Consider the following 13,909-nt stretch of genomic DNA (forward strand, 5'->3'; position numbering starts at 1 on the left):
CCTGCTCACCATCAGATCAACCCTCAGTTTTGTATTTTGTCTCCATCTGTACAATAAACACTGTAAATATTCCCCGAGTCTGTACTCTTTGGTCCTAACCCGCACCGTTACGACAGTATGACATCAATCTAGTGCTCCACTTATCCACCAGTTCATCTCCCAGCTTACAGACTCTGATGCCATCTTGGAGGAAATCGTGAACACCATCTGACAATGTCACCTGGTCCGAGGGTCTCCGCCTGAGGACCAAGGGCAGATCGGTCTCACCCTCGTCGAGTCCCTGTCCAACGCTGACACCCTACATGACAGTTAAAGCTCTGAAGTTCCCAACTAACTGCCGCTCATCCCTACTGTCGACATCAAAGAGAAACAACACTCAGATCCCTGCATTCGAGAACTCATCCGCCAGCTTGGAGACAGGGGAGAAGATCCCGCCGACTTCAAGAGCAGAGATCCCAGAACTTCCTCTCATGCTCAGAGAGTGGTCAAAGTTGGAGCTTGTGAATGGTATACTGTACCAGAAGAGGAAAGATAATGAGGACCTCTCATATCTGCGTCCACTGGTCCTGAAAAGTCTCCAAGACGACATGGGCCGCATCAATCGTACCCTCGACCTCATCCGTACGAGATTTTACTGACCCAAAATGGCGACCGACATGGAGCAGAAGATAAAAACTTGTGGCCACTGTGTGCACAGAAAAGCCTTACCTGAGAGAGCTGCTCAACTTGTCACGACCGCTTGAACCCTTTGCATGGATTTTCTCAGCCTCGAACCCGATTCCAGAAACACTCCGAACATCTTAGTCCTCACCGATCACTTTACAGAATTCACCATTGCCATTCCCACGTCCAATCAAACCACAAAGAGTCTGGCAAAAACATTATGGGAAAACTTTACATCTACTATGGCATCCCAGAGCAAATACACACAGATCAGGGACGTAATTTTGAGTCAAAGTTAATCAAGGAACTTTGTGAGGTTGCTGGCATTGAAAAGAGCCGTACAACGGCGTACTATCCAAGGGGAAATGCAATGGAATGCTTCAATTGGACGTTGTTGTCAATCCTGTGTACACTGGAGCCAAAACAGAAATCAAGATGGAAGGCCACTGGTTCATGCTTATAATTGCACCAGAAACAAGGTTACAGGTTTTATTCCTTATGAACTTATGTTTGGACAAACCCCTCATTTACCTGTCGACATTGCATTTGGGCTGCCACTGCGTGACCCTCAGAACAAGAACCACTCTCAGTACATTCAAGCTCTGAAATCAAAGCCCTGATCGGAACAAAGCTCATTTTGACAGTTGAATAAGCCCATCAGCCTTGGTACCAGGAGATTGTGTACTCGTTAGAAATGTCCGCTTACTTGGGAAACAGACGCTCTCCGACAAATGAGAGCAAGAGGTTTATATTGTGGTCAACAGAGCAGGAGATCTTCCTGTCTATAAGGTGAAGCCGGAACGTAGCAATGGACCAATGCACTGCATCAAGACCTCCTACTACCATGTGCCATTCTCAAGGACAATGATGAGAACCCACAACCTTAAAACAACTCACCTGTCCAAAGGCCCAGAACCCGACAGCAAATGGAAACAGTAGATCCCTCCACTGACATTCCTGCTGAAGAGGATGACAATCTAGAGACTTTGACACCTTACCTGAGTCCACCAACAGTCCATTTTACAGTGGAGAGGCAATGCATTATGTTGTTGTGAAACAAGCTCTAACTCCACAAGTGCACTTAATTTGGTCAAATATAATTAAGGTCAAATATTGAGACAAAATCCTTTTCAAGCTTGACATTCTATTTATTCTGTAGATTTGTAAATATTGGGTGTTTGTATGTCCTTTCACTTTCAATGTATGGCACCAGCCACTAAAAAGTAAGTCTGCGTCCTCTTGCGTAGTCATGCAAATCCAAAATATCAATTCACACGTTTCTGAATCACATGCTCTACATGTGTGCTACACATAATATCCCATCTTTAAAAATATAAAACCAAAATAATGATTTGTTTCATTCAACTCTGTTTCAGAGAAGGTCAAGGCTGAGATCGATGCTGTGGTGGGGTCGTCTCGCCTGCCCTCGATGCAGGACAGAGATGACATGCACTTTACAAATGCAGTGATCCATGAGGTGCAGAGGATGGGTAACATAATTCCCCTCAATGTGGTGCACATGACCACCAAAGACACCACTCTGGACAATTACACCATACCCAAGGTGCACACTGCAATACTTCAGTGCATAATGCTAATGCTGTTTATTTATACATCTTTACATACTTGAGAAGCATAGAAGAGGTCCCCAGATTTTTACTTAATTAAACACATTTTAAAAAGCTCCAGCTTTCTGGTTTGGTTTACAGCATCTTGATAGTTTCATAATGTTTAGTTTTTCATATAAATTATGTATTTTCATATAAATTATGTATTTTACGACTCTCAAGATGGTGTCAGTGTGATTGGTTGAGTTTTCGCTCTCACCCTGCCTATCTCCTGGAATTATAGTTGTGCTACATCCAATTACATTTTTTCCGGCACAGAATATCAACGCCACTTGTCTACGGAGGATGTCGTTTCTGATGACACCAGCTCTGCCATTACCACAGGTGAACTTTCCACTGAGGCCTTGCTAAAGCACATCTCAGACATGATTGCGGCAGAAGTGACGCGCACTCAGGCTGTCATGAATCAGTCTATCGCCAAGTTGGATCTGTCACTAGATGGCAAAATTGACAACGTTGTTAAATGTATTGACGAGCTAGCTAAATCCAATGCGGAGCTGGCTGCCAAAGTTATGGATCTTGAAAGCTGTTCAAGACTGGATAATATTCACCTGTTGAATCTGAAGGAGGTTGTGGAGGGGGCAAACCCTATTGCATTTTTTGAAAAGTTCATCCCCACACTCCTGCAGCTGCCCGTTTCAGACATCTCCATTGACCGGGCAGCAGATGGCTGCCCCCACCCCATCATTATCAAGTTCCACCTCTCCAGGGACGTAACCACAATATTATCCACTGCAAGACGTATGGGCAATTTGCGTCATGAAGACCGTCCTCTCCGCATCGTGCCGGACATACCACCTTCTGTACGACTGGCCAGGACAGCTTTTAATTCGGTCTGCACAGATCTCATCAAGCAGAATATTCGGTTTTGCATGGCATTCCCTGCAGTTTTGTCCTTTGAGGTGAGTGGGGTTAAGAAGTCTTTCACGGAGCCCAAGCTAGCCAAGGCTTTTCTTGCAAGCTCTATGAACCGCTATGAAGATCAATAATGTCACTATGATGTATGTGAGATGGTGGTGAGTGTTTAACTTTTATGCCCTCTGGACTGTTTTGACATTTCCTTTTATACATTTTTATATTCACTTTTCATTTGAATCACCTTAAAACATAGTAAATATGGAAGGTGTACTTAATGTGGTGATTTAAAAGTAACTTGTTTTCAACAGTTTTTGTTGTATGCCCTATCTTCATATAGTTGGAACTTTATACAATCTGAGATGGGCTGGGAGGAGTGATTCATGTAGGTTTGGGAGCCTTTTAGTTTAATTTCCTAAGCATCGCCTGTTTATAGGGGTGGGTTTTTTTCCCCCTCCTCCATGGGAGTGTTAGATATGGTTAATCCTTATCTTCTCATTTTTTGTTTGTATTACTGTATAGTTCATTTTCTTACTTTTTTTTTATGTGTTTTGTTCTGTTCAGGTCCAGGACTTTTTCGCTAAGGTGTAATCTGTATTCTGTTGTTTTCACTTTACTACTTGAATGTCTAATACCACTTATTTGAAAATTTTAACTCTTAATGTAGGGGGTCTAAATAATCCAGTAAAACGAGTTGCTATTTTAAATTACCTTCATGTCTTGACCTGCATTGTCCTATGTTAAAAACAAAGCATATCAAACAAAAACAATGTAACCCATGGATGATGAGTGGCCTTGTTAACGCCTGTAAAAAGAAAAATATGCTATATAAAAAATTAATTAAGACTAAAACCAAGGAATCTGAAATTAGATACAAAAAGTATAAAAATAAATTAACAGATATAATGAGGAAATGTAAGAAAAACTACTATAGGACTTTGCTTGACAGCAACAAAAACAATATTAAAGGCATCTGGAAAGTATTAAATTAGATAATTGGTGCAAGGCCAAAAAACAATTGCATTGCTGAATATTATAAACACAATAAGACAATCGTAAACATGCAGGAAGTGGCGGAAGGTTTCAATAAGTACTTTGTCAAGATTGGGCCGGAACTTGCCAAATCAATTCAACCGTCTAGCAATACCCAGGGTGGACAAGCTGCTTTCTGCGGAAATCTAAACTCGAGTTCCTTTTTCCTCAGCCCTGTGGATGAGATGGAGATCCTGCAGGTTGTGGGTCAGTTCAAGGGCAAAAAATCACAGGATTGTGATGGCTTGGATATGAGCTTAATTAAACAAGTCATACATGAAATTGTTAAACCATTAAAACACATTTGTAACTTGTCTTTTGTAACGGCTAAATTCCCATCAAAAATGAAAATTGCAAAAGTACTGCCAATATTTAAAAATGGTGACAAACATTCCTTTGTTAATTACAGACCTATCTCTCTGCTGCCTCAGCTATCAAAAATTCTTGAAAAACTATTCAGTGATAGACTTAACTACATCAATAAAAACAATCTTCTACACGAAAGCCAATATGGCTTTAGAGAAAACCGTTCCACTTCACTTGCAATGATCGACTTGGTTGAGGAGGTGAGCAATTGTATAGAAAAAAATAAATATGCTCTTGCAATTTTTATTGACCTAAAATTACGATTGATCACTCGATCTTAATCCATAAACTAGAAAAAAATATATACGTGGCTACCCACTGCATTGGCTCATATCTTATCTATCAAACAGAATGCAATTCATCCAGATGGGCGAGTATTCTTCTTCTTTGAGGCACATCACTTGCGGTGTGCCTCAGGGTTCTATACTTGGCCCAATTCTCTTCCTACTATATATCAATGACCTGTGTTCGATCTCCAAAAAGCTTAAATTGCTGCTCTTTGCCGATGACACTACAATTCTGTGCTCTTGGAAAAACCTGCAACAGTTGATGGAAGAGGTCTCCAGGGAAATGAATAAACTAAAAGAATGGTTTGACTGTAATAAATTGTCGCTAAATCTGAAAAAACTAAATTCATGGTACTAGGTAACAAAAAAATTGACACTGACCTCAAGGTGACTATAAATAATGAAATCATTGAATGTGTGAGTGAACATAATTTCCTTGGAGTTATTCTTGACCATAAACTATGCTGGAAGCCTCAATTAACTGCAGTAAAAAACAAGATAGCTAAATCTATCGCAATTATGAGGAAATCTAAATGTTTGCTGGATGAAAGAGCACTTTATTCTGTATATTGCACATTAATTTTGCCTTATCTTAACTACTGTATAGAGGTGTGGGGAAATACTTATAAAACAAATATTAATATGATATCCATTCTTCAGAAAAAGGCGATACGGACAATTCATAATGCTGGGTACAGGGAGCATACAAACCCTCTGTTTCTGAAGTCAAAAATAATTAAATGTGAAGATCTAATCAAATTCAAAACTCTACAAATTGTATATAAAGCACGGTACAATCTGCTCCCAAATAATATCCAAGGCATGTTTCAAATTAGAGATAATAAATACAATTTGAGGGGACAAATGAATCTTAAGAAACAGTGTGTTCGTACTACCCTAAAGAGTATGTTCATTACCCGACGTGGAGTTGATCTTTGGAATGAATTGGAAGAAAACTTAAAATGTAGTATCTCTCTAGTAAACTTCAAACGACTGTACAGATTAAATATATTTAAAAACTATGCTACTAAAGAAGGATCATAGTAAAACTATGAATACTCCTTAATGTGTTGGTTGTTAACAATTCTCTGTCATTCATTATCTACTGCCTCAACGTACTTTGTATTAACTGCAATTTAGCGAGTCTTTAATCTACGTAAACATTATGCGCACACATTACATGCATGCACATGCACACCTGGTGTGTATGTGCATGTGTTTGAATGATACACACATACACTTTACTTGCATACACATGCACACGCACACCCGGTGTGTGTGGGCATGTGTATGGATGTTATACACATACACACCACATACACACACACACACACCCCTACACACGCACAGATGGTGAAGGAATGTATCTATGTTTGCTACTGCGATCAAATCTTAATGGTGTCACCTAGTTAAATATGGGGGGTAAGCTCTCACAAGTATTTTACTTCTGCTTACTCCTTTTGAGCATTGTACAAAATTTGGGATTTGGATGTACACCATTTTGTTTTGTTTTTTTTATTATTATGTCTGTTCAAATAAACAATATTCATTCATTCATTCATTCAAGGTGTCCTTATTAGTTAAATGTGATATAAACCATCTTGCAAGAAAATTTTATAAGGTTCTAGCTTTTGTAGTTTAGGCTTTTAGATTGCTGGTCTGATAATTTGGGCCGGATTGCTATTTGAAAATTGAATATAGAAAGAACAGACATGGCTTTTGTTTCATTATATGCCCCCAACATTTTTGAGAAACAATTTTATGATCGTCTTACAAAAATTAATGCTTGAACTGCCTAGCTTTAAATTTATCGTAGGTGGAGATTTTAATGCTGTGGTCGATCCTTCCCTTGATCGATCTAGTCTCTCTCAGAATTTGGACCCAAAACGTGCGTCAGAAGCAATTAAGTGCTGGGCTAATGAGACTGGTTTGGTGGACCTGTGGCGCATGTTGAATCCAGGCACAACATACACATACGTCGGCTAGACACAAATTATTCTCTAGAATCGATTATTTGTTTACTTCTAGGAATTGCTTTCAAAATGTTTCCAAAGTTACTCACAACCCATTTGCTCTTTCTGACCACGCACTCTTCGTTGGCGCTTCAACACTACTTTTCTTCATAATGAGAGTTTTGAACAGTTTGTGTCTGAGCTAAATTTGTGAGTTTTAATAAAGGCTCAGTTGATGATCCTAGAATTTTATGGGATGCGGTTAAAGGTTTCATTCGCAACAATGCAACTCGCTATGCTTCCTATGTAAAGAAATCCAGAACGTCCAGACTGCATGTGTTACAGAGTAAACTTAAGGTCTTTGACAATCTATTGCAGCAATGTTATGACGATGACATTGCACTTCAACTTGATTTAATCAAAAAAGAGATTAACGATACTCTTAAATACAGTGCTGAATTTTTAATCCATAAAACTAGACAGCATTACTACTTTAATGGAGCCAGACCAAGTCATTTACTTGCTCCTAGGCTCAGGACTGATGACCAGTTTTCAGATATTTCCTCTGTTAGGGATTCTGGCGGACAGATTGTGGTGGAGCTGTCAGGTGTTAATGCTGTTTTTTTCTCATTTTATTCCAAGTTATATACCTCCGAGCTGCTACATGATGAACAAACGTGTAATAACTTTCTTGAGGGCGCACATTTACCCAAGTTGGCTGAGGACGAACTGCATACACTTAACTGCCCTATTACTTTGAGTGAACTTAAAGATACTGTTTCAAATATGCGCAGGGGTAAATCTCCTGGCTTCGATGGGATACCCCCTGAGTTTTATTCAGCTTTTTGGGACCAAATCGGACCTTTAATGTTGGAGATGATTCAAGTCGCCTTAACGGCTGGATCTTTCTCGAGAGATATTAATACTGCATTGGTTTCATTATTGCTTAAAAAAGATAAGGATCCTCAAGAATGTTCCAGCTACAGGCCCCTCTCCCTTCTTAATACCAATATAAAGATTTTTGCCAAAGTTTTAGCTCGCAGACTTCAGCCTTTTATGACTAAATTAGTTAACTCTGACCAGACAGGCTTTATTAAGTCCAGAACTGCTTCGGATAACCTAAGGAGGCTTCTACATATAATACATGGCGCATCAACTGCTCAACTGCCTTTAGGTGTTTTTTCACTTGACGCATGGCAGTACTTTTGGTCTTTGTTACTGTCTTTTGGTTTGGGTGCCGATTTCATACATATGGCCCAGGTGTTATATAATAAGCCTTCAGCGATGGTACTCACTGGCAGAATATGTTCCTCACCTTTTCCTATTGCCAGGGGCTCCAGGCAGGGTTGTCCTTTAAGTCCACTTCTGTTTGCACTCTCACTGGAGTCTCTGGCTCAAACTATTCATTTATCTGATAACATTGCTCCAATTGTATTCAGTGGCACAAAACATTACATTTCTCTGTATGCGGATGATGTTCTACTGCAGGGGTGTCAAACATATTTTCACTGGGGGCCACATTAGCAAAATAGCTGCCTTCAAAGGATGTAAAATAAATCTAACTACTTTTTTAACTTGTTAATTAACTGTTTCTGTATTTATTACTTGTTCAAGTTACAAATATTGCATATGCATTAAGATAAGATATGCCTTTATTAGTCCCACAGTGGGGAAATTCCAGTATTGCACTGCACAATTAAAGAACAGAAGGAAAATGGTACATGCAATAAAACAAGATAATAGATAAATAGCTTATAATAATTTAAAAAATAGACTTAAAAATAAACTAAAAATAGACTCTAATATAACATCTCTGTAAAGTGACTTGAGTATTGCACATAGGTATGGTTGAATGACACATGTTCAGTGTTAACAGTGTTCATTGTACAGTCTGACAGCAGCAGGAAGGAAAGACCTGCGAAACCTCTCCTTCACACAGCGAGGGTGAATCAGTCTGTCACTGAAGTTGCTCTCCAGGGCAGACAGAGTGTATGAGTCCACTCTCTCAATGTCCCTTCCCTGGATGTGCACTGAGGGGGCAGTAGAGTGGCGTCTGCGGAAGTCCACCACCATCTCCTTGGTCTTCCCTGCATTGATGATGAGGCGGTTCTGCTGACACCAGTCCACAAAGTCCTGTGTTAGTCCTCTGTACTCTACATCGTCATCATCCTTGATGAGGTCAATGATGGCAGAGTCATCAGAGAACTGCTGCAGGATGCAGCTGTCTGTGTTGTGTCTGAAGTCTGCAGTGTAGAGGGTGAAAAGAAAGGGCGCGAGGACAGTGCCCTGGGGCGCCCCCACACTGCAGGTCATGAGATCAGACACGCAGTTCTTGGCTGTCACAAACTGGGGCCGGTTTGTGAGATAGTCCAGGATCCAGTCTGCCAGGTCACAGTCCACCCCGGCGGACTCCAGCTTGTCCCTCAGGAGCAGTGGCTGGATGGTGTTGAAAGCACTGGAGAAGTCAAAGAAGAGAATCCTCACAGTGCTGCCGAGGTTCTCCAGGTGAGACAGTGAGCGGTGCAGCAGGTAGATGACGGCGTCCTCCACTCCGATGCCAGGCCGGTACATGAACTGCAGCAGGTCCATTGCTGAACTCACGGTGGAGCGGAGGTGGCCATCGACCAGTCTCTCCAGTATCTTCATCAGATGAGATGTTAGAGCCCCTGGCCTGAAGCTGCTGAGCTCCTTGGCCTGTGGCGTCTTGGGCACCGGTACCATGCAGGAGGTCTTCCAGAGTTGTGGTCCCACCCTCAGCTTTAGGCTCATGTTGAAGACATGCTCCATAACTCCGCACAGTTCATCTGCACAGGACTTAAGGAGCCTGGAGCTGATGCCGTCTGGTCCTGCTGCCTTCCTGGGTCTGATCTTCTTGAGCTCCAGTCTCACCTGGGCTGTAGAAAATGACAGTGGCAGACTGGGGGGATGGGTGAGTCCATGTGTATTGGTGGGCTGAAGAGCAGAGGCAGAGGTGTGAAGAGGTGCAGGAGTTCCCCCTAGTCCCGCCGGGGAGGGGAGAGCAGGCAGCTGGATGGGGGGAGGGGTGGGTGATTGATCAAATCTCAGGAAGTGAGAATTGAGGTCGTTCACCCACAGCAGGTCCCCCTCCGTCTGGGCAGGAGGTGCTTTGAAGCCTGAGATAGTCTTTAGACTTCTCCACACCCCCTGGATGTTCTTCTCCTGCAGCTGTTGCTCCATCCTTCTCTTATGGCTGGCTTAGCTTGTCCTGATTTTCCTCCTCAGCTTCTTCTGTACAGCCTTCAGCTCCTCCTTGGTCCCTGACCTAAAAGCTCTCTTCTTCTTCTTCAGCAGAGCTTTTATCTCAGGGTTAATCCACAGCTTGTTGTACGGAAATCACCGCACCGTCTGGGAGGGGACGATGTTTTCAAAACAGAAGTTTATGTAGTCCGTGATGCAATCAGTCATTGCATTGATGTCCTCTCCATGTGGGTCACAGAGCTCTGAGCACACTGTGGTGTCAAAGCAGTCTCTTAGAGAATCCTCACTCTCAGCAGTCCACTTCTTCACCACACGGGACACCACAGGCTGTCTGTGCACAATGGGCTGGTACACAGGCTCAAGATGGAGAATGTTGTGGTCAGCTCTACCCAGGGGAGGCAGTGGGGATGAAGAATAAGCCTCCATGGCGTTGGCAAAAAATAAGTCCAATGTTTTATTGTTTCTTGTGGGGCAGGTGACATACTGGGTGTATGTAGGCAGGACAGGTGCAGGAAATGCATGACTGAAGTCTCCAGAGATCAGGAAGAGAGCCTGTGGGTGCTTTGTTTGGAGTGTGCTGGTACAGGAGTGCAGCGTGCCACAGGCCGTCTCAGCATTAGCAGAGGGAGGAACATACACAGCGATCACAATCACATGTGAGAACTCCCAGGGCAGATAATATGGCCTCATGCTAACAGCCAGCAGCTCAATGTCTTTGTTACACAGCTGCATCTTCACTGTACAGTGTCCAGGTTTGCACCACTTCTCATTCACAAACAGAGCCAAACCTCGTCCTTTCCTCTTGCCGCTCTCTGCCGTCCTGTCTGCGCGCAGAAGGTGAAAGTTGTCCATAGCAACAGCTGAATCCGGGATTTGCGGGGTTAACCAGGACTCCGTGAAAAGCATGATTCTGCTGTCTCTGTATTCCCGCTGATATCGCGTGAGCGCCGCTAGTTCGTCCGTCTTGTTCGAAATAGACCGCACGTTTCCCGCAATGACAGAGGGGAGCACAGGTCTGAAGCGTCTCTTCTTTTCCCGGCATTTACATTCCCCTCGTCTGCCCCTCTGCGTTCTCCGTAGCAGCTCCGCTGGGATGTCATGTCGACCCACGACAGACCCGCGTAGCGCCAACAGCTGCTCTCTGGAGTAAACAATGGGTGGTCGCGGTCCCACGCACATCACGCCGGTGAAATTTGGTGAAATACAACAGAAGAAAAACTTAAACTAAAAAGAAACACTGCGTTTCTGAAAATACACATACAAATATTTACAAAAAGTGCCAAACAAACAAAGAGGGTAAAGAGTAGAAAGAGTAGAAAAAAGTTGGAAAATAGAGGAGCGCGATGCAAACCAGCTGCTGCTCTCGCCAGCACTGGAAGTAGTCCCGGCGCTAGCCTAGATGTAAAAATGTGGCTGTATAACTGCTTATCTCCTGATAAAATTACATTTTAAGACCATCATACCTTTTAGTTTACCCTGTCGAGGGCCACATGACATGATGTGGAGGGCCACATTTGGCCCCTGGGCCTTGAGTTTGACATATGTGTTCTACTGTATGTAGGGAGTGCCCAATCTATTCCAAATTTGCTTTTAGTATTTACCCACTTTAGTAATATGTCAGGTTACAGAATACTGGGATAAATCAGTTTTTGCCACTTAATGATTCTATGAGAAATTCAACTTTACCTGCAGGGGTCCCTGTTGTTAAGCAATTCAGATATCTTGGGAATGAGATATCCTCATCCTTAGGCTCTATTATTGGAACAAATTATGAAGGTGTCCTGTCCAAAATTTTTGCCAATTTGGAGCGGTGGTCTTCTTTGCCAAACTCTCTTCGATCACGAGTTTCAACAATTAAAATGAATGTGGAGCCTTGTATAAATTTTCTTAGTTTCATGATCTCACTGCCGCCACCATCTTGTTACTGGGAAAAGCTATTACAAATTTTATTTGAAATGGTAAATGAGGACTTTCACTTTTAAACTTTATCACTGGGCCTTTGTACTACGGCCTTTGGTCACCTGGTTTGACAGTTCAATGGATGTAGCCAGGTGATCTTTGGAGGAATCTTTGACACATCCACTGGGATTGACTGAAGTATTATTTGCTAATATTTCCCAGAATAATTGTCATGTGCGGTTTGGCCCTGTTCTATTCCACTGCATTGCAGTCTGGCGTTCTGCAGAAAAAGTATGTGGCGTTGCAATTAAATGTAATTTGTATTCCCCCATCTTTAACAATGAAGGTATACTCATTAATAATTGGCTCTGTGAAATAATCTCAGTGTAAACATTGATACGACAGAGGCATACATTCCTCCGATGATATTTTTGCATTCAGTTTAATTTGCAGTGTTCTTTTTTTTATGTCCAGTTGAGAACAGCCATGAAAACATACGGGGTTCCATGGCAGACTCCACTCCAGGTTCATCCTTTGCTGAAATTTGTAGATGGTAGCGTATCAAAGGGTGTAATCTCTACACTTTATAGTCATATTCTAGAAGAGTTCCCTTACAATTGGATCTTGGATGGAGGAATGATATTCCTAATCTGCCTGTGGATTTTAACTGGGAAGCACTTTGGGACACTGTACTTCGCTCATCTAAGAACCCGGAACATCAGCAAATACATCTGAACTTTATTCACAGGACGTATATGACACCCCGCAGACTTTTCAACATGAAGTGCAGAATGGACGCATATTGCACACTATGCCATACAAACTCATTAGGTACCTATTTCCACATGATATGGGAATGCCCAGGTGTTTTTAACTTTTGGAAGGTGGTAAGCAACAGTCTGTCTCTTTTACTATCTTGTAATATTCCCTGCTCACCTATGGTTTTGATTCTTAATGACATATTTTTGCTTAGCAAAGAGCAAGAAAAGGTTTTTCTGTGTGGCCTAACAGTTGCGAAACAATGGATGCAGTCAGATGGAAGCCCCCTCATTCCTTGTCTCACCGCCAATGGATACAGTCATTTATTGACATTGCTTGATTGAAATTGTCCACAGCACACATGCATAATTCGAAAGAGAAAACTATTAATCTCTGGATCCAAACAGTGTCTGATCTTAAAACTACCTTGTTGTGATATATACAATAGGCAATTGAATGTGATATTGTTATCAAATTTATCTAAGCCTAAGATGTGCACAAATCTTTTTATTTATTTTTTTTATTTCGTTTGTCCTGGACCTGTTATGTTATGTTTGATGTTAGTTTTATGTCAAAATTAATAAACATTTGATAAAAAAAAATAATATATATATATATATATATATATATATATATATATATATATATATATATAACCTTTTTTTCACAGTACTCATTTATCCAAACCTGCAAGCATGAAATTGTGTTTACATCTTACCACATCTTTTTCTTCTCAGGGTGTGATGGTTGTTGGTAACCTAGACTCTGTGCTGCATGATACAACAATGTGGGAATCTCCTCACACTTTAAACCCTGGACACTTCCTGGAAGAAGATGGGAAATTTAGAAGATGGGGACATTGGTGAGGTTTAGACTACATAAATATTTTTTTAAATAACTTAATTATTATTGATTTGTAGATGAGATATTTAAAATTGAAGCAGCCTATTCTTTTCTAAAGCTTCACACCTGCCAGTCTTATGAGCTATATTTTTCTCATCCTTATTTTTTTGAGCTTCCTGGAAAATGTTCTGTTTTACTGCCTTTTTAATGAAACAAATTGTGTTTCCGAGTAAAAAAAAAAAAAAAAACTTAAACTACTAAATTAGGTAAGCTTTAAGCTGAACATGTCTGCCTGTTATTAGGTAAGCGTGTGTGTCTGGGTGAATAGCTGGCTCGAATAGAGTTCCTGTTCTTCTTGTTCGCTGGCCAAAGTCCACCCACCATGAGGAAGTGAGTGCAGCTGAAT

At 41.5% G+C, this 13,909-nt stretch overlaps 1 protein-coding gene across 1 annotated transcript; it reads left to right on the forward strand.

The window, feature by feature from the left end:
- Positions 1-302: 302 nt before the first annotated feature.
- LOC129456195 (cytochrome P450 2J2) lies at positions 303-13,897 on the forward strand. Its single transcript, XM_055221349.1, is given in 4 exon segments — positions 303-621; positions 2,019-2,227; positions 13,398-13,527; positions 13,806-13,897. Coding segments are annotated over 4 exon segments (750 nt in total).
- Positions 13,898-13,909: the final 12 nt, after the last annotated feature.

This window comes from Periophthalmus magnuspinnatus, chromosome 4 (genome assembly GCF_009829125.3).
Source record: "Periophthalmus magnuspinnatus isolate fPerMag1 chromosome 4, fPerMag1.2.pri, whole genome shotgun sequence".
NCBI lineage: Eukaryota > Metazoa > Chordata > Actinopteri > Gobiiformes > Gobiidae > Periophthalmus > Periophthalmus magnuspinnatus.